Source organism: Macaca fascicularis, chromosome 9, assembly GCF_037993035.2.
Source record: "Macaca fascicularis isolate 582-1 chromosome 9, T2T-MFA8v1.1".
Taxonomy (NCBI): Eukaryota; Metazoa; Chordata; class Mammalia; order Primates; family Cercopithecidae; genus Macaca; species Macaca fascicularis.
Genome location: NC_088383.1, coordinates 111,912,475 through 111,933,900, shown reverse-complemented (window position 1 = coordinate 111,933,900; position 21,426 = coordinate 111,912,475). Strand labels below are relative to the sequence as shown.

General features: G+C 42.7%; 1 protein-coding gene across 1 annotated transcript in view; it reads right to left on the bottom strand.

Moving 5' to 3' along the window:
- Nucleotides 1–1,173: 1,173 nt before the first annotated feature.
- Nucleotides 1,174–21,426, bottom strand: part of AS3MT (arsenite methyltransferase) — a 30,267-nt gene continuing 10,014 nt past the window's right edge. The window contains exons 9-11 of the mRNA XM_005566326.5: nucleotides 21,228–21,370; nucleotides 11,405–11,539; nucleotides 1,174–1,787 (exon numbers count right to left, since the gene is read on the bottom strand). Coding sequence (XP_005566383.1) covers nucleotides 1,680–1,787; nucleotides 11,405–11,539; nucleotides 21,228–21,370 — 386 coding nt within the window. The 3' untranslated portion in view covers nucleotides 1,174–1,679. The remainder of the gene's footprint in view (nucleotides 1,788–11,404; nucleotides 11,540–21,227; nucleotides 21,371–21,426) is intronic.

The following is a 21,426-nucleotide window of genomic DNA, read 5'->3' as shown; positions in this document are numbered from 1 at the left end:
GTTATTTACCATCCTTGAACCTTTCTTTAATGTTCTTAATATTCTTTAACTATGGAAAAACTAGATCTATCATTTTGCTAAAAGTTTAACCAGGACACCTTATAAAGAAAAAGAAAACTTACCATGTTTACATCTCTTTCTTCCCTCCCCTCCCCTCCCCTCCCCTCCCCTCCCCTCCCCTTCCTCTCTCTCTCTTTCTTTGACAGAGTCTCACTCTGTCACTCAGGCTGGAGTGCGGTGGCGCGATCTTGGCTCACTACAACCTCCACCTCCCAGGTTCAAGCAATTCTCGTGCCTTGGCCTCTGGAGTAGCTGGGATTACAGGCACATGCCACCACACCCAGTAAGTTTTGAATTTTTAGTAGAGATGGGGTCTCACCATGTTGGTCAGGCTGGTCTCAAACTCCTGACCTCAAGTGATCCACCCGCCTTGACCTCCCAAAGTGCTGGGATTACAGGAGTGAGCCACCACACCCAGCCTATTTATTTGTTTTTTAGAGACAGGGTCTTGCTCTGTCACCCAGCTGGAGTGCAGTGGTGCGATCATAGCTCACTGCAGCCTGGAAATCCTGGGCTCAAGCGATCCTCTTGCTTCAGCCTCCCCAGTAGCTGGGACTACAGGTACACACCACCATGCCTGGTCATTTTTACATCTCTTAGCTCTCTTTTTAAAAAACAATCGAACTCTATTCCTGATCCAGTTAGGATAATTTACAACAGATAATCACTATGTCATCAGTCATTAGGGTGAGATATTTGTTATTCATTTGTTTTCTTGAGATACTTGATTCAAAGATGTTTATGATTAATTTGTTTTCTTAATTCTATTGCAAAAAAAGGAAAAAGAAAAAAAAAAAAAAAGCATTTGCTTAAAAGCTACCTCAAAAGTTCTCCTACCAAACATGATTTGGCAATCTTTGGCATGATTAGTATGATGGCAGTAGGAGCTTTGTTTAATAAGCAAACATGATGAAAAGTCCAAAGGGTGCTATGCAAAAGATCAGAAGGAAGATATTTTTCCTGAGCCCCTCTGCCAACTGTTACTTCTTCTGATGCCTTTCCTGCTTCTTAAACAAGCCTTAAGACAGCTTCTCTGTTCCATTTCTGACCACTACGTGGCACCAGAACTTTGAATTAGGAAATAGAAAAAAGTCTGCTTAACAAGTCTTCATATGATTTGCTGTGAATCTTTAATCAATGCCTCGTGAAAATAATTCATTTATTTTTTTCAGTGATTTGGAATATGGTGGCTCTCTGCCATTTGTTGTTTTTTTTTTTCTTTTTTTTTTCTTTTGAGACAAAGTCTTGCTCTGTTGCCCAGGCTGGAGTATAGTGGCACAATGTTGACTCACTGCAGCCTCCACTTCCTGGGTTCAAGCAATTCTCCTGCATCAGCCTCCTTAGTAGCTGGGACTATAGATGTGCACCACCATGCCCAGCTAATTTTTTTGTGTTTTTAGTAGAGACAGGATTTTACCATGTTGGCCAGGCTGGTATCAAACTCCTGACCTCAGGTGATCTGCCTGTCTCCGCCTCCCAAAGTGCTGGGATTATAGGCATGAGCCACCATGTCCAGCCCCATTTGTTGTTTCTTATGGTCTGTGCTATGTGGAAAAGCAGGTTAAAAAACATGCAAATCACTCTTGCCCACTACTGTGATCCCCTGGTTGGCTCTAGATTTAGCAGCTTTTCTTTGTGCCACAGCAGCCTCCAGCAGCATCAGGGACACATCTGGACTTCATACTGTCAGACTCTTCTGCAAGCTTAAATGGATCTGTGATTATATCCTGTCAAAAGGCAAACCAAAATGAAAGGACAAGTTAAAGATGTTTTAATGTACCCAAACACTAATATTTCTGTTTGACTTAGGTTGACTTACACAGAACAGAGATAAAATTTTACAATTCCATGGGGTCCTAGGAGTAACATCAGTCATTCTGCCATAAAGGCACTTGCTTCCTGAAGCTTCTAATGAAATTATTACCACTTTCAAGGTAAACTTCACTTAAAGCTTCTTAAAGATGGTCCCTATTGGGCAGAGCATTGATTTTTGCTCAGTTGATTTTGTTTTATGGGATTGTCATTTGCATGTGCCTTTTAAACTTCTTTGGGACTGAGATACAGAAATGCTAAAACTTCTTCTCTTCCCTTATTCTAATCTCCAGAAACATTTATACCAAACAGGAAAGTGAGTCCCAGATGTAGGGCTGTCACTAGCAATTGCTGATGCCCAGATGAAATTGCCAACAATGGCCAGACAGATCTCAGAGGAGAGTGAGATAAGACTGCTGTATTTATTTAAAAGATAAGACTGCTGTATTTATTTTCCTTCCTTTCACCTCCAAATGAGATACTTCTAACAATAGCACCAGTGGGGTCAGAGAAAAGCCAGGTACAGAGATAGGAAATCAAGAGCATGGGGGCTGGGCACAGTGGCTTATGCCTGTAATCCCAGCATTTTGGGAGGCCAAGGCAGATGGATCACCTGAGGCCAGGAGTTCGAGACCAGCCTGGGCAATACGGCAAAATCCCATCTCTACTGAAAATACAAAAAGTTGCTGGGTGTGGTGGCACATGCCTGTATTCTCAGCTACTCAGGAGGCTCAGGCAAGAGAATCGCTCGAACCTAGGAGGTGGAGGTTGCAGTGAGCTGAGATCACACCACTGCATTCCAACCTAGGTGACAGAGTTAGCCTCTATCTCAAAAAAAAAAAAAAAAAAAAAAGCATGAACATGCCACTTTAAATAATGGTAATGAATTCATTATAACATAAATTTACAGTCCTACTACTTATTGTTGGTCACTGCAAATAGAGGGTTGTACAAGGCAGGCACAGACTCTACATTCATGAAACTGATAGACTAGTGGACCATTCCCTTTACTAAAGTGACTGACTTCCTGCTGGGCTTGGTCTCTCTGTCCCTCAGTGTCTTCCTTTCCAAAATGAAGAGGTCTGCCTGCATATGGTGAGATGAGCTTCTGGCAGGGGATCTCCAAGCCTGGAAGAAGGCCAGCTCTGCTGGTTGCTACTGCTAGGACTTCACATCGACTGCATTTCCACCTCTCAGTATACTGGAACTCCTGCTTGAAAGGGTTTGCCCTGGCCTGGTGTGGTGGCTCATGTACTCTGGGAGTAATCCCAGCACTCTGGGAGGGCAAGGCAGCAGATCACCTGAGGTCAGGAGTTCGAGACCAGCCTGGCCAACGTGGTGAAACCCTGTCTCTACTGAAAATACAAAAATTAGTTGGGCATGGCGGCTACTAGGGAGGCTGAGGCAGGAGAATCGCTTGAACCCTCTTCTTCCCACTCAATGATCTATCTACCAACAGGAGATGGTGATATCAATATCACTTCTAAATGCATGCTTCTAGTTCAAAAAGATCTCAAGACTTGAAGGAAATGAAAGGTGGGGTGCCCAGATAAGCAGTCCTTTCCTGCACCAACATCCTGTGAGTCTATGAAAAGTTTAGCTATGGAGAGACAGAGCAGCACACTGGCTTAGAGTGTCAGCTCCAGAATCAGATGTGGGTGCAAATTCGCCACTTTCTAGCTATATGACTTTGGATTTGTAAATGAATCTTTCGGAGCCTCAGTCTCTCCATCTGTCAAATGAAGATAATAAGGGTTATTGTGAGGACTAAATGACAGGGTGCCTTAAACATATTAACTATTCAATAAAAGTTAATTCCTCTATATTACTGCTATGATTGTTAATGCTTTTACTACCATTACTACTAAGACAGTCCATCGCCCTAATCCTGTTAGCATCATTTCAGATGCTGCAGTGTTTTGTTGTTGTTGTTTCTTTTTTTTTTTTTTTTTGAGAGGGAGTCTCCCTTTATTGCCAAGGCTGGAGTGCGGTGGCATGATCTTGGCTCACTGCAACCTCTGCCTCCCAGGTTCAAGTGATCCTCCTGCCTCAGCCTCCCGAAAAGCTGAGACTACAGGCACCTACCACCACACCCAGCTAATTTTTGTATTTTTAGTAGAGAGGGGGTTTCACCATGTTGGACAGGCTGCTCTTGAACTCCTGACCTCAAGTAATCCACCCGCCTCAGCCTCCCAAAGTGCGGGATTAGAGGCTGGAGCGACTGCGCCCAGCCAGATGCTGCAGTGTTTTAATAGTGTTAATTGTTTTAATGGCAAAATACACTTTGCATATCAGGATTGAAAAGAAGATGAAGAAAAGAAAATGCAGAAGGACTTTCAAGACGTTAAGTACATGCAAGACCCTGCATGCCACCTGCATGTACTGTCTGTACTCCAGCGTTTATCATAAAGGTCTTCCGTTTAAAAAAAAAAGATAAGAATGTCCTTCCCTAAGAGCACAAGGTTATATTCCTAGGTCACACAGCTGTTTCATTTATTAAAATCTTCCTTCAGTGTCACTTATTCCCATTTCAAAAACTTGAAACTGACCTAAAGACACTGGCACATCTGCAGGCTGAAATAAATTAAAGCAGAAAGGAGACCTTATGTTGGGATAAACCAGTTCAAATATTTGGAATTTTACAATTTATATCTAAGGTCAAGAACCTCCTGTACATGCGTTGCATGCACACTGGGAGAGAGAACAAGGGCAGCTACACTGAAAGAAAATGGTCGTCTGCAGAAGCAAACTCATTTAATTCCTTTTTTTAAAAAAAATAGCCAGAGTGGCTGGGCACAGTGGCTCACACCTGTCATCCCAGCACTTTGGGAGGTCGAGGCGGGCGGACTGCCTGAGCTCAGGAGTACGCGACCGGCCTGGGCAACATGGTGGAACCTCGTCTCTACTAAAATACAAAAAATGAGCCGGGCGTGGAGGCATGTGCCTGTAGTCCCAGCTACTCAGGAAGCTGAGGCAGGAGAATTGCTTGAACCCAGGAGGCGGAGGAGTGAGCCAAGATCGTGCCACTGCACTTCAGCCTGGGTGACAGAGCAAGACTCTGTCTCAAAAACAAACCAAAAAAAATTAGCCAGAGTACACTGAAAATGCTGTAGCTCGAGGAAAGACCCTCTTTACTTGTAAGCATTATCTTCCGATAGCTTTTTTTTTTTTTTTTTTTTTTGAGACAGAGTCTCACTCTGTTGCCCAGGCTGGAGTGCAGTGGTGTGATCTCGGCTCACTGCAAGCTCCCCGTCCTGGGTTCACGCCATTCTCCTGCCTCAGTCTCCCGAGTAGCTGGGACTACAGGCATCAGCCACCACACCCACCTAATTTTTTGTACTTTTAGTAGAGATGGGGGTTTCACCGTGTTAGCCAGAATGGTCTCGATCTCCTGACCTCGTGATCCACCCGCCTTGGCCTCCCAAAGTGCTGGAATTGTAAGCGTGAGCCACCGCGCCCGGCCTTCTGATAGCTTTTATAACCAGTATTTAGGAAACCAGGTTTTAGAAGAATTAGAATGATAAAAACCTTTCAAAATAAATATTGATTCTCATCAGCAGGTTTTCTTATCAATGAACTCTCAGGAGTGTCAAAATATCAGTGACGTATTTTTGAAATGTTTAATGAATTCAATACTCAAAAGCCAGATCTCTCTGCTTTCCACAGTATCACCTTCTTCGAACAACAGAAGAGTCAGAACAGCAGTGTACTGAATAATTTAATAAAGCAAAGAGAGTAAATCACTCTTCAGCTCTAGGTGGCTTGTATACTGGGCTTGGGTTAGATTCATGCTGGTAATACTGGCTCCAGATTTTGGGATCCAGGATTCTTATATTTTAGGTTCAATTAACCTTCCCCAACTACAAATGTACTGTTTTTGAAAGTGATTTCTCAAAAAGCTTTGTGCTTTTTTTTTTTTTTTTTTTGAGGCAGGGTCTTGCTCTGTTGCCCAGGCTGGGGTGCAGTATTGCAATCACGGCTCACTCCAACCTCCACATCCCAGGCTCAAAACGATCCTCCTGCCTCAGCTTCCCAAGTAACTGGGATTATGGCATTTGCCACCATGCCCAGCTAATTTTTGTATTTTTAGTAGAGACACAGTTTCAGCATGTTGGCCAGCCTGCTCTTGACCCCCTGACCTCAAGTGGTCTGCCAGCCTCAGCTTCCAAAAGTGCTGAGATTGACTGGGCACAGTGGCTCATGCTTGTAATCCCAGCACTTTGGGAGGCCAAGGCAGGTGGATTGCCTGAGGTCAGGAGTTCGAGACCAGCCTGACCAACATGGTAAAACCCCATCTCTACGAAAAATACAAAAATTAGCCGGGCATGATGGTGCACACCTGTAATCCCAGCTACTTGGGAGGCTGAGGCAGGAGAACCGCTTGAACCCAGGAGGCGGAGGTTGCAGTGAGCAAAGATCGTGCCATTGCACTCCAGCCTGGGCAACAAGAGCGAAGCTCTGTCTCAAAAAAAAAAAAAAAAAAAAAAGCTAGTATTGTTTTGTTGTTGTTTATTTGTTTTTGTTTTTTTGAGATGGAGTTGCACTCTCGTTCCCCAGGCTGGGCAACCTACGTGGGTGGATCACCTGGTGGCGTGAGCCACCACGCCTGGCAAAGTTAGTATTACTGTAACAATGGTTTGTAACTCTACTTTTTGTTTTCCACATGATTTAAGAGACCAGTGCCTTTAAAATAATTACTACTTTATGTTTTGGGGGCACAAAATGAATAAAGACATAATTTTGTGATATCAAGAACTAGAAAGACCTGGGCATGGTAGTTCATGCCTATAATCCCAGTACTTTGGGAGGCCAAAGCTGGTGGATCATCTGATGTCAGGAGTTCGAGACCAGGCTGGCCAACATGGTGAAACCCCACCTCTACTAAAAATACAAAAAATTAGCTAGGCATGGTGGCTGGCACCTGTAATCCCAGCTACTTGTGAGGCTGGGGCAGGAGAATCACTTGAACCCAGGAAGTGGAGGCTGCAGTGAGCCAAGATTGTTCCACTGCAGTCCAGCCTGGGTGATAGAGTAAAATTCTGTTAAAATAAAAAATAAAAATAAAATTAAAAAAAAAAAAACTAAAACGGTTGAGAACAAGTTTTAAAGGAGCAGAATTTTAGTATGTTATTGAAGTTAAGCTGTATAAATTCAAATTAGGCTGTCATAACTATAGGATGTTAAATATTATCAACAAAAAGAGTCAAACTCTAAAATACTTGAAAAGGTTTTTTTCTGAGCCAAATAAGTGACCAGTGGCCTGTGACACAGCCCTCAGGAGATCTGCAAACATGTGCCCAAAGTGGTCACCCTATAACTTGGTTTTATACATTTTAGAGAGATATAAGATATCGATCAATACATATAATATGTACATTGGTTCAGGCCAGAAACGTGGGACAACTGGAAGTGGGGGCTTCCAGGTCATAGGCAAATTCAAAGATTTTGTGATTGGCAATTGGTTGAGTTATAATCCAGAGACCTGGGATCAATAGAAGGGAGTGTCTAGGTTATGATAAGAGGTTGTGGAGACCAAGGTTTTATCATGCAGATGAAGCCTCCAGGTAGCAGGCTTTGGAGAGAATAGATTGTAAATGTTTCTTATCAGATTTAAAGAGTCCGTTCTATCAGTCTTCAGATAATGCTGGTCAGCAGTGTCTGAATTCCAAAAGGGAGGAGGGAATAATGAGGCATGTCCAACTTCTCTTTCCCTTCATGACCTGAACTAGTTTTTCAGGTTAACTTTGGAATGCCTTTGGCCAACAGGAGGGGTCCATTCAGATGGTTGGGGGTTTAGAATTTTATTTTTGATTTACTTTTTCCTCATTCTGGCCTAGATTTGTCAGAGGCAACATCAGTGGTCACCAAACTTTTATTTTATCTCATTGTGTTGCTGGGGTGGCATGGCTGCCTTCCCTGGGTCCATCCTGTCCCTTGGTGGGACCCCTATGGTCAAGGGGCTTAGAGCCAAAAGACATATAGCAAATTTGAAAGTTCTAGGTCAGGCCAGGCATGGTGGTTCATGCCTGTAATCCCAGCACTTTGGGAGGCTGAGACAGGTTGATCACCTGAGGTCAGGAGTTTGAGACCAACCTGACCAACATGGTGAAACCCCGTTTCTACTAAAAATATAAATTAGGGCCAGGCACGGTGGCTCATGCCTGTAATCCCAGCATTTTGGGAGGCTGAGGTGGGCAGATCACGAGGTCAGGAGTTCGAGACCAGCCTGGCCTGGTGAAACCGCATCTCTACTAAAAAAAAAAATAAAAATTAGCCGTGTGTGGTGGCAGGCACCTGTAGTCACATCTACTCTAGAGGCTGAGGCAGAAGAATCGCTTGAACTGAGGAGGCAGAGGTTGCAGTGAGCCAAGATCGCACCACTGCACTCTAGCCTGGGCAACAGAGCGAGACTCCATCATGAAAAAAAAAAAAAGAAAAACAATTAGCTGGGCATGGTGGTGCACGCCTGTAATCACAGCTACTCAGGAGGCTGAGGCAGGAGAATCGCTTGAACCTGTGAGGGAGAGGTTGCAGTGAGACGAGATCACGCCACTGTACCCCAGCCTAGGTGACAGAGCGAGCCCCTGTCCCAAAAAAAGAAAGTTCAAGGCCAGATGGGAATGGATGTGGATAGGCGTTCATAAACCCTTAAAATTTCTTTTTTTTTTTTTTTTTTTTTGAGATGGAGTCTGGCTCTGTCGTCCAGGCTGGAGTGCAGTGGCGGGATCTCAGCTCACTGTAAGCTCTGCCTCCCGGGTTCGCGCCATTCTCCTGCCTCAGCCTCCCGAGTAGCTGGGACTACAGGCGCCTGCCACCTTGCCTGGCTAGTTTTTTGTATTTTTTTTAGTAGAGACGGGGTTTCACCGTGTTAGCCAGGATGGTCTCGATCTCCTGACCTCGTGATCCGCCCATCTCGGCCTCCCAAAGTGCTGGGATTACAGGCGTGAGCCACCGCGCCCGGCCAAAATTTCTTAATATAAAAGCCAACAAACAAAAAGCCAAAGGTGAGGTTAAAAAATTGACTTATCTTTAACTTCTATGTGTTGCACTACTGTAATTTTGGTTTTAGTTACAGACGTACAGCACTTAGCTATACAAAACATAAGCATTGTTAAAACCTTTTAAGCTAAGGAATTTAGAGACTTCTGTTGTGCTACAATGTTTTTTGTGGTCTTTCAGTAATTTGTTCTAAAATTATTTATTTATTTATTTATTTATTTATTTATTTATTTATTTATTTATTTTGAGACAGAGTCTTGCTCTGTTGCCAGGCTGGAGTGCAGTGGCACGATCTCGATCTCGTCTCACTGCAACCTCCGCCTCCTGAGCTCAAGCAATTCTCCTGCGTCAGCCTCCCAAGTAGCTGGGACTACAGGCGCATGCCATCATGCCTGGCTAATTTTTTTTTTTGTATTTTAGTAGAGATAGGGTTTCACCATGTTGCCCAGGCTGGTCTCAAACTCCTGAGCTCAGGCAATCTGCACACCTTGGCCTCCCAAAGTGCTAGGATTACAGGTGTGAGCCACTGTGCCTGGCCTCTTCTAAAATTTTAAAAAATATTTATGTTATCTGCATAAATCTCATAGCTCAGAGTATTAAACCTAGGAGGCTTTGACATGAGGTACCTTTATATCCTCTCAGTAAGAATTTTCTTTTCATTCTACGAGAAGCAGGAAATTCTTTATGGTTGGGATGGATGAAAAAGGTGCCACACACATAATAACCCAGGAGGCAGAGTCCCTTATTTTACCAGCTGTTTAGGCATCTGTGTGCCCATTTTTGATTTGGAGGGTCTGAACTAATCCTCTCAAAACTGGCCCTAAGAGTCTCACACACCTACCTCTTCTGTGATAGGTCCCTGGGCCTAGAGAAGGGTGCTTATATAATTTTAGCAGCAAGGAATTTGCAGTGAAAAGCAGATTAGGACCAGTGCAATTCCAAATGAGAATTCTCTAGCCTTAGAATACCATGATTCTGGTTTCCTTGGAAGTAAAAGAAGGAGATATAAATAACATTAATAATATGACAGTCAAAAGAGTATTCGTGTATCAGAACATAAAAAGGAACCTATTCCATTTAGGGCACAAACTAAAAACATGAAGAAAAATTATAACCTGGTTTATCTTTAGAGGGTTATTGTAGCCAATAAATAATTAATGATTCAATATGCATTCAAAAACAAAAGTCCAGGCTGGAAATCTAGTAACAAGTATTATAGTTTTCCTTTGAAAGCATTTCTCTCTCTAGCCTTTTTTTTTTTTTTTTTTTTTTTTTGGAGACAGAGTCTCACTCTGTTGCCCAGGCTGGAGTGCAGTGGTTTGCCCTCCACCTCCCTGAGCTCAAGCAATCCTCCCATTCCAGCCTTTTGAGTAGCTGGGATTACCGGCATGCACCACCATACCCAGCTAATTTTTTTGTATTTTTGGTAGAGATGGGGTTTCAACATGTTGCCCAGGCTGGTCTCAAACTCCTGGGCTCAAGCAATCTGCCTGTCTCAGCCTTCCAAAGTGCTGGGATTATGAGTGTGAACTTCTGTGCCCAGCTCCTCCTTTTATACTAAAGACAAATTATAGTAAGGCCACTTTGTGTGCTAAATAAATTTTAGGCTTATTATACTTTGCCTGATCATTTGCATGAAGTCCAGCAAGAATTTGGCCATATAGGCCCTTTTCAAGTTGGCTTTGCTGGAACTTTACCTAAAAATGTTATTCCAGTCAAAGCCTTGGTAAAATAACCAAGTGTCTCCACTGTCCTGTTTTGAAAGAAAAGACTCTTACTAAACTTATGCAAATAACTGTATTATTATAAAATCAGAATACTCACGAAAGGTTTCTGAATTTTGGAGAACTTGTTAAAGTAGGTAGAATAGCTAGTCAGGCGTGAGCAGGGCAGGAGAGGGCTCCCCCAACCGACTCCACCAGGAATGTCAGGCCAGCATTAAGTGATGATCAGGTGGTTGTTAACTGTCTCTCGAAAATCACCGTTGGTCACAGACAGCAGCAGGGAAAGGAAGTCTCTCAATAAACAGAAACACCTGAAACTGGTGATCAGCAGCTTCCCAATAAGATCTCAGGAGTTGGGCAAGTGGGCTCAAGCATGCACATTAAGAGGCAAAATGGTAGTGTTTAACTGGTATATAACCTTCTAACATTTAACCAGTAAGGGAAGCGTGCCTCAAGAGAGTATGCATACTGGCCGGGCACAGTGGCTGACGCCTGTAATCCCAGCACTTTGGGAGACTGAGGCAGGTGGGTCACCTGAGGTCAGGAATTCAAGACCAGCCTGGCCAACATGGCGAAACCCCATCTCTACTAAAAAATGCAAAAATTATCCGGGCGTGGTGGTGGGTGCCTGTAATTCCAGCTAATCGGGAGGCTGAGGCAGGGAGAATTGCTTGAACCCAGGAGGCGGAGGTTGCAGTGAACCAAGATCGCACCATTGCACTCAACCCTGGGTGAAAGAGAGAGACTCTGTCTCAAAAATAAATAAATAAAATAAAATAGTTCTCTGAGGTAGTGAAAGCCAGACAAACCTTTAACTCTAAAGCAGAACAGCCTCCAGATATTGGCAACTTCTCTCCAATTGGTCTGATCAGAAAATCTTGAGCAAATCGTGAATTCTTCAAGATAGCTGCTGTTTCTTCATCCACTTCAACAATTTCACCTTCCTAAACAGTAGTATAAAAAAACATATACTAAGAGTTGCAACTTTAGTCTCAATAGAAGAAAAATGCCCAGAAGTACCGTTTTCTCCACATCCTCACCAGCACTAATCCTTACACACTGTTGGTGGGAATTTAAATTAGTACAGCCATTATGGAAAAGAGTATGGAGATTCCTCAAAAAATTAAAAATAGAACTACTATATGACCCAGCAATCCCCCTACTGGGTATATATCTTTAAAAAATTAAATTGGCCAGGCACGGTAGCTCATGCCTGTAATCCCAGCACTTTGGGAGGCTGAAGCGGGTGGATCATGAGGTCAGGAGTTCGAGACTAGCCTAGCCAATATGATGAAACCCCGTCTCTACTAAAAATATTAAAAAATTAGCTGGGTATGGTGGCATGTGCCTGTAATCCAAGCTATTCAGGAGGCTGAGGCAGAAGAATCTCTTGAACCCAGGAGGCGGAGGTTATAGTGAGCTGAGATCACACCACTTCTTTCCAGCCTGGGCAACAGAGTGAGACTCTATCTCAAAAGAAAAAGAAAATGAAATCAGTATGTCAAGGAAATATCTGCACTCCTAATATCTGCACAACTAACGTTGACTGTTGACTGCAGCATTAATCACAATAACCAAGATATGGAATCAACCTAAGCATCCATCAGTGGATGAATGGATGAGGAAAATGTGGCGTATATACACAATGGAATACTATTCAGATTTTTAAAAAGAAGGAAATCCTGTCAGTTGCAGCAACATGCATGGAACTGCAGGTCATTAGGTTAAGAGAAATAAGGCAAACACAGAAAGACAAATATCGTATGTTCTCACTGATATGTGGAAGCTAAAAAAGTGGATCTCATTAAGATAGAGAGTATACTGCCGGGCGCGGTGGCTCACGCCTGTAATCCCAGCACTTTGGGAGGCCGAGGCGGGCGGATCACAAGGTCAGGAGATCGAGACCACGGTGAAACCCTGTCTCTACTAAAAATACAAAAAATTAGCCGGGCGCGGTTGTGGGCGCCTGTAGTCCCAGCTACTTGGGAGGCTGAGGCAGGAGAATGGCGTGAACCCGGGAGGCGGAGCTTGCAGTGAGCCGAGATCGCGCCACTGCACTCCAGCCTGGGCGACAGAGCGAGACTCCGTCCCAAAAAAAAAAAAAAAAAAAAAAAAGATAGAGAGTATACTAATAGCTACCAAAGGCCAGAAAGAGTACAGAATGGGGGAGATAAAGAGAAGTTGATTAATGGTTACAAATATAGGGTTTGATGAAATAAATAAGACCTAGTGTTTGATATATCAGTAAAGTGACTAGTTTACAATAATATATTGTATATTTCAAAATAGCTAGAAGAGAATAATTTGAAAGTTTCTAACATAAAGAAAAGACAGGGCCAGGTGTGGTGGCTCACACCTGTAATCCCAGCACTTTGGGAGGCTGAGGCAGATGGATCGCCTGAGGTCAGGAGTTCGAGACCAGGCTGACCAACATGGTAAAACCCTGTCTCTACTAAAAATACAAAATTAGCCGGGCATGGTGGCACATGCCTGTAATCCCAGCTACTCGGGAGACTGAGGCAGGAGAATTGCTTGAGCCTGGGAGGCAGAGGTTGTGGTGAGCCGAGATCGCACCATTGCACTCCAGCCTGGGCAAAAAGAGCGAAACTCCGTCTCAAAAAAAAAAAAAAAGAAAGAAAGAAAAGACAAATATTGAAGGTGATAGTTATCCCAATTACACTAATTTGATCTTTACAATTATATTAATGTATCAGATTATCATATGAACCCCCCAAAAATCTACATCAATTATGCATCAATTTTTTTAAAATGTTGTCTTTATGTATCAATAATAACACTGAATGAAAATGGACTCAATTCTCCAATTAAGAGGCATAGTGCTGTGAAAAAGCTCGTGGCAAAGAGGGGCAAAAAAAGAAGCAGGTTCTGATGTTCACTCTTGACTGCACCCACCTTGTAGAAAATGGAATCATAGATGCTGCCAATTTTGAGCAGTTTTTGCAAGAGAGGATCGAAGTGAATGGAAAAGCTGGGAATCTTGGTGGAGCATTATAACCATCGAAAGGAACAAGAGCAAGATCACTGTGACTTCTGAGGTACCTTTTCCAAAAGGTATTTGAAATATCTCACCAAAAAATATTTGAAGAATAATCTATGTGATTGGTTGTGGGTAGTTGCTAACAGCAAAAAGAGTTATTATGAATGAAGTTACTTCCAAATTAACCTGGATGAAGAAGAGGAGGAAGGTGAATATAAAAATTTATTTATCTGGAATATTTTGTATGAGTTCTTGAATAAAACTTGGGAACCTCCACCCCCAAAAAAGGAATAGAGTGGCTGAATGCATACAAAAACCAGACCCAATTATATGCTGCCTACAATAAACCTACTTTATAAAAATACTGAAAGTGAAGGGGTGGAAAAAAGACATTCCAAGCAACTGGAAACCAAAAAAGAACAGGAGTGGCTATACTTATATCAGATAAAATAAACTATGAATCAAGGCTGTCAAAAAAAGCAAAGAAGGTCACTATATAATGATAAAGGGGTCAATTCAGCAAGAGGATATAAGTATCTATGCACCTAACATTGGAACTTCGAAGTATATAAAGCAAACATTAATAGATCTAAAAGAAGAAATATACTGTAATGCAATAGTAGTAGGGGACTTTAACACCACACCTCACTCTCAGTAAGACAGATCATCCAGGCAGAAAATAATAAAGAAACATTAAACTATATACTAGCTCAAATAGGCCTAACTGACATTTACAGAACATTTCACCCAACTGCTGCAGAATAGACATTCTGCTCAATAGCACATAGAACATCCTCCAGCACAGACTATATCTTAGGCCACAAAACAAGTCTTAACAAATTCAAAAAAGTAGACATCATAACAAGTATCTTTCTTACCACAATGGAATAAAATTAGAAATCAATAACAAGAACCTTGGAAAATACACAAACACATGGAAATTAAACAACATGCTACTGAATAACCAATGGGTCCATGAAGAAATTAGGAGAAACATTTAAAATTTCTTGAAACAAATGAAAATGGAAATACAACATGCAAAAATCTATGGGATACAGCAGAAGCAGCACTAAGAGGAAAGTTTATAGCAATAAATGCCTATATCAAAAAAGTAGAGGCCGGGGGCGGTGGCTCAAGCCTGTAATCCCAGCACTTTGGGAGGCCGAGGCGGGCGGATCACAAGGTCAGGAGATCGAGACCACAGTGAAACCCCGTCTCTACTAAAAATACAAAAAATTAGCCGGGCGCGGTGGCGGGCGCCTGTAGTCCCAGCTACTCAGGAGGCTGAGGCAGGAGAATGGCGTGAACCCAGGAGGCGGAGCTTGGAGTGAGCCGAGATCGCGCCACTGCACTCCAGCCTGGGCAACAGCGTGAGACTCTGTCTCAAAAAAAAAAAAAAAAAAAAAAAAAAAAAAAAAAAAAGTAGAAAGATTTCAAATAAGACCAGGTGTGGTGGCCCATGCCTGTAATCTCAGCACTTTGGGAGGCCAAGGCAGGTGGATTGCTTGAGCCCAGGAGTTCAAGGGCAGCCTGGGCAACACGGTGAAAGCCTGTCTCTACAGAAAATACAAAAATCAGCCAGGCATGGTAGCCTGTAGTCCCAGCTACTTCAGATGCTGAGGTAGGAGGATCGCCTGAGCCCAGGAGGTCAAAGCTGCCATGAACCATGATTGCGCCACTGCATTCCAGTCCAGGTGACAGAGTGAGACCCTGAGAAAGAAAGAAGAAGAAAGGAAGGAAGGGCAGAGCGCAGTGGCTCACACCTGTAATCCCAGCACTTTGGGAGGCTGAGGCGGGCAGATCACAAGGTCAGGAGTTCGAGACCAACCTGGACAATATGGTGAAACCCCATCTCTACTAAAAAAAAAAAAAATAGCCAGGTGTGGTGGTGCATGCCTGTAATCCCACCTACTTGGAAGGCTGAGGCAGGAGAATCTCTTGAACCTGGGAGGTGGAGGTTGCAGTGAGCTGAGATTGTGCCACTGCACTCCAGCCTGGGCGACAGAGCAAGATTCCACCTCAAAAAAAAAAAAAAAAAAAAAAAAAAGAGAAAGAAAGAAAAGAAAAAAGAAAATTGCTAAAAGAGTATACTTTAAGTGGTCTCATCACAAATAAATGGTGAATATGTGAGGTAATGCATTTTAATTTTCTCGATTTAGTCATTCCATAATGTACACGTATGTCAAAATATACCATTGTACACCATAAATATATGTATACAATTTTTAAAATTTGTCCATTAAAAAAATAAATACTGGGGGGAAAATTTAGGGCTTTGGACTATTGGGGTTTTTTTGTTTGTTTGTTTGTTTGTTTGTTTTTGAGATGGAGTCTTGCTCTGTTGCCCAAGCTAGAGTGCAGTGGCACGATCTTGGCTCACTGCAACCTCCACCTCCCAGGTTAAAGTGATTCTCCTGCCTCAGCCTCACAAGTAGCTGGGATTACAGGCATGCGCCACCACGCTGGCTAATTTTTGTATTTTTAGTGGAAATGGGGTTTCACCATGTTGGTCAGGCTGGCCTCGAACTCCTGACCTAAGGTAATCCAACTGCCTCGGCCTCCCAAAGTGCTGGGATTACAGGTGTGAGCCACCGCAGCCGGCCAAGGACTGGTGGTTTTTTGTTTTTTTTTTTTTTTTTTGAGACGGAGTCTCGCTCTGTCGCCCAGGCTGGAGTGCAGTGGCCGGGTCTCAGCTCACTGCAAGCTCCGCCTCCCAGGTTCACGCCATTCTCCTGCCTCAGCCTCCGGAGTAGCTGGGACTACAGGCGCCCGCCACCTCGCCCGGCTAGTTTTTTGTATTTTTAGTAGAGACGGGGTTTCACCATGTTAGCCAGGATGGTCTCGATCTCCTGACCTTGTGATCCGCCCGTCTCGGCCTCCCAAAGTGCTGGGATTACAGGCTTGAGCCACCACGCCCGGCCAGGACTGGTGGTTTTTAAAGTGCATTTCTGGCTGGGAACAGTGGCTCACATCTACAATCCTAGTACTTTGGGAGGCCGAGGCAGGCGGATCACCTGAGGTCAGGAGTTTAAGACCAGCCTGGCCAACATGGTGAAACCCTGTCTCTACTAAAAATACAAAAATTAGCTGGGTTCATTGGCACCCACCTGTAGTCCCAGCTACTGGAGAGGCTGAGGCAGGAAAATCACTTGAACCAGGGAAGCTGAGGTTGCAGTGAGTCGAGACTGCGCCACTGCACTCTAGCCTGGGCAACAGAGCAAGACTCCATCTCAAAAAATATATATATAAAAATATATAAAAATATATATATATAAATATATATATATATATATAAAATTTTGCTTAAAAAATAATTGTATTAAAAATGGTTTTTGAAAACCACTGGAACAAATCAATGGTTTCAAAGGCCCTTCCCACTCTGATTCTATGAATCTACTGGAATAGGCAGCACATCAAGGAGTAGTGCATTATTGAAAAGCATTAGGGCTCCACCATACCAAGGAGTATTTAAGAAATTTGAAGATGCGGCCGGGCATGGTGGCTCACGCCTGTAATCCCAGCACTTTGGGAGGCCGAGGCGGGTGGATTACCTGAGGTCAGGAGTTCAAGACCAGCCTGACCAACATGGTGAAACCCTGTCTCTACTAAAAATACAAAAATTAGCAGGGTGTGGTGGCACACGCCTGCAATCCCTGCTACTCAAGAGGCTAAGGCAGGCCGGGCGCGGTGGCTCACGCCTGTAATCCCTGCACTTTGGGAGGCCGAGATGGGCGGATCACGAGGTCAGGAGATCGAGACCATCCTGGCTAACACGGTGAAACCCCGTCTCTACTAAAATACAAAAAAAAAAATTAGCCGGGCGCGGTGGCGGGCGCCTGTAGTCCCAGCTACTCGGGAGGCTGAGGCAGGAGAATGGCGCGAACCCGGGAGGCGGAGCTTGCAGTGAGCCGAGATGGGGCCACTGCACTCCAGCCTGGGCGACAGAGTGAAGACTCCGCCTCAAAAAAAAAAAAAAAAAAAAAAGGGGCTAAGGCAGGAGAATCAGCATGAACCCGGGAGGCAGAGGTTGCAATGAGCTGAGATTGAGTCACTCACTGCGCTCCAGCCTAGGTGACAGAGCAAGACTCCATTTCAAAAATAAACAAATAAATAAATAAATAAATAAATAAGTAAATAAATAAATAAATAAATTTGAAGATGCTTAGCCAGGTGTAGTCCCAGACTTGGAAGGCTGAGGTGGAAGGATCCCTTGAGGCCAGGAGTTCAGGACTATAGTGGGCTATGCTTACACCTGTGAATAGCCACTGTACCCCAGTGTGGGCAACATAGCAAGTCCCTGTGTCTAAATAAAGAAATAAATACATTTTTTAAATTAAAAAAAAAAATCTGGAGATGCTATCTAGACCAAAAAATCAGAAGAAGCCGGGCACAGTAACACATGCTTGCAACTTTGGGAGGCTGAGGTGGGAGAATTGCTTGAGGCTAGGAGTTCGAGACCAGACTGGGCAATATAAGAACCTGTCTCGGCCGGGCGCAGTGGCTCACACCTGTGATCCCAGCACTTTGGGAGGCCGAGGCGGGCGGATCACGAGGTCAGGAGATGGAGACCACCCTGGCTAACACAGTGAAACCCCGTCTCTACTAAAAAAATACAAAAAATTAGCTGGGTGTGGTGGCGGGCACCTGTAGTCCCAGCTACTCAGGAGGCTGAGGCAGGAGAATGGCGTAAACGTGAGCTGAGATTGGGCCACTGCACTCCAGCCTGAGTGACACAGCAAGACTCCATCTCAAAAAAAAAAAAAAAAAAGAACCTGTCTCACCAATAAAAAATTAAAAATAAAAAAATTAGCCAGGCATGCTGACACATGCCTGTAGTCCCAGCTACATGGGAGGCTGAGGTGGGAGAATCACTTGAGCCCGGGAGTTTGAGGTTACAGTGAGCTATGACTTTACCACTATACTCCAGCATGGGTGACAGAGACCCTGTCTCTAAAATAGATAAATAAATAAATCAGAAAAATAATATATTAATAGGAAGTTCTTCCACCTTTGGAATAAATAATGACTGTATCTTCTTTTCACTGAAATTGCCATATGTACCCAGTGTTTTGCTACATTATTGCTAATCTTTATAGAAATTCTGCAAAGCAAGTATTATTATCCCTGCTTTTACCGTAGAACAAACTGTAACCCAAAGAATTTTGATGACTTCTTCAAGTTTACCCAAGTAATAAATAATAGAGCCAGAAAACATATACAATTCTGTGTTCCTCAGTAAATGAGATTAGCGTCTAATGAGTAGCATGCCTTTACTAACTTACTAAGTTGTAATATAAAATGATCTTTATTTAGTTAATTGCCAGAGAGATTTAGCATAATTCTGTTCTGGATTCAGTAAATCAAGTCAGCTTGGATCATTCACCTTAACTTTTCCTTTAGCAGTCACTAGTTTCCATTAAGTAGTGTTCTATAAACTTTGATCCAAAGCAGAATCAATGTCTTATCCATCTTGTGACTTAAAGTTCTATGACTGTGATGCATGTGAGTGTTCTGACTTCATCTGTTCCTCTGACTATGGTGTTTCGCTTACCATGGCATTCATAGGATGAAATGAATGACTGCCCAGAGTGAGAATTTGTCCAGATTATTCAGATAAACATCATAAAGCAGAATACATGAATAAATAAGTAGAACATTAATAAAATTCCAAAACACTCAATGGGAAATGACTAGTAATACAGGCTTTCAAGAGTTGGTACCTTTTAGCTATATTTGCATATGCTTTGGGATTTTAAGGAACTGAGAAAACAGCAAAGTTGACTAAATTTTATATTTCTTGTCCTCTAAATATTTTGATAATTTCTGGATTGGTGCAGTGATGTTTTTGTTCCTTCCATATTTATAAATGAAACATCTTTTTTTAGTGTTTCTAAACCTCAAATCTACTTGGCTTGAAATCAAGTGGTTGGAACACTGTTTGACTTTTATTTGAAGCATGTTGTTGATTGAAAATGTCATTGAGGAAGTTTTCAATCAGTATGATCAGTTTGATTCTGTAATGAGCACAGCAACTAATATTTTGAGGAGCTCTGTTTTGAGGACCAATGCTTAAGGTAGACTTTGTTCGTAAACAATATCCCAATAGATTTGTTGACTTGAGGTCTGGTTTTGTTTTTTTCTTTTTCCTAATAGAATTAAGAATTCTAATGTTGAAAAACTATGCAGATTTGTATGGGACAAAGCCTAGAAAAGAGAAATGTAGATTGAATCATAATCTAAATCATGGTATGATACAAGAGGGAAAGTTTTGGTGCCATAATTTCTCCTTTCACTGGTGTTGGACTTAAATCAGTTGAAATGTATTTCTGTACCACAATTTATGCTTCAATAAAAGTGTAATTGTCTAGTGACATTCAGAAAAAAATAAAAAATAATAATAATAGAGCCAGAATTTGAACCCAGGTATCTGATTCCAAAGCCTGAACTTTCCCATTTTGAGAAAACAAATCTTACTATGCACAGGGCAGTAAAAATGCCAATTAGTGCCATCATTGAATATTAAAATTTCTTAATTCCTTGACAAAATTAAACAATTGAAATACTATTGTACATACTCCTACTCTTTTCCATCCTACTTCTCTATAACTCTGTTAATCCAATATCTGAATGAGGTTTCCTGTAAAAAGTTTTCTTAGGTGGTTAATGGTATTGTGATTATGGGACACATGCTGAAATATTTAAGGGTAAAATGTCATAATATCTGCAATTTATTTTCAATGGCTCAGCAAATAAATAAATATATATATATACACACATAAACACAAACATGGAAAAATGTTCTCAATTGCTGAAATATAGGTAATGCATATGTGGGTATTCATTGTACTATCAACTTTTCTGTATTCAACAGCTTTTTTTTTTTTTTGAGACAGAGTCTCGCTCTGTTGCCCAGGCTGGAGTGCAATGGCATGATCTCAGCTCACTGCAACCTCCGCCTCCCGTGTTCAAGCAATTCTCCTGCCTCAGCCTCCCAAGTAGTTGGGATTCCAGGCACCCACCACCATGCCCGGCTAATTTTTGTATTTTTAGTGAAGACGGGGTTTTGCCATGTTTGTGAGGCTGGTCTCAAACTCCTGACCTCAGGTAATCGGCCCGCCTCAGCCTCCCAAAGTGCTGGGATTATAGGTGTAAGCCACCGCACCCGGCCAAAAACATTTTTATAATAAATATTGAGGGCTGGGCACGGTAGTTCACGCCTGTAATCCCAGCACTTTGAGACGCCGAGGTGGGCAGTTCACTTGAGCCCAGGAGTTCAAGACCAGTCTGGGCAACATGGCAAAACCCTGTCTCTACAAAAAATACAAAAATTAGCCGGGTGTGTTGGTGCGCCTGTAGTCCCAGCTACTCAAGAGCCCGAGGTGGGAGGATCGCTTGAGCCCAGGAGGTTAAGGCTGCAGTGAATAGCCTGGGTGACAGAGTGAGACCCTGTCAATAAATAAATATCGGGAAAAACATGCTTTTTTACTCCACTTGAAACACACACATACATTTAAACACACACACAAACAAACCAACACCAGAAAAGTGGGAAGCAATGCAAAGTCAAGAAAAGATAGCTGGAGCAAGGGCAAGAGCAGAAATAATCCAGCAGTCATGGAAGTTGTTTTATTTACCTTAAATGTAAAATTGGCATCAAACATTAGTTCTTTTTCATGTCCTGTAATTCCTCCATTGTAAATAACTTGGCATCTCTTGGTTGGTCCTGTCTTAGAGCATTTGAAGAGGCGAAATGTTGCAGAAACAAAACGACAGTCACCTAAAAACAGAATTTATTCATGGTTCATCTCCAGCACTCCCTCAGTTGTTGCCTTG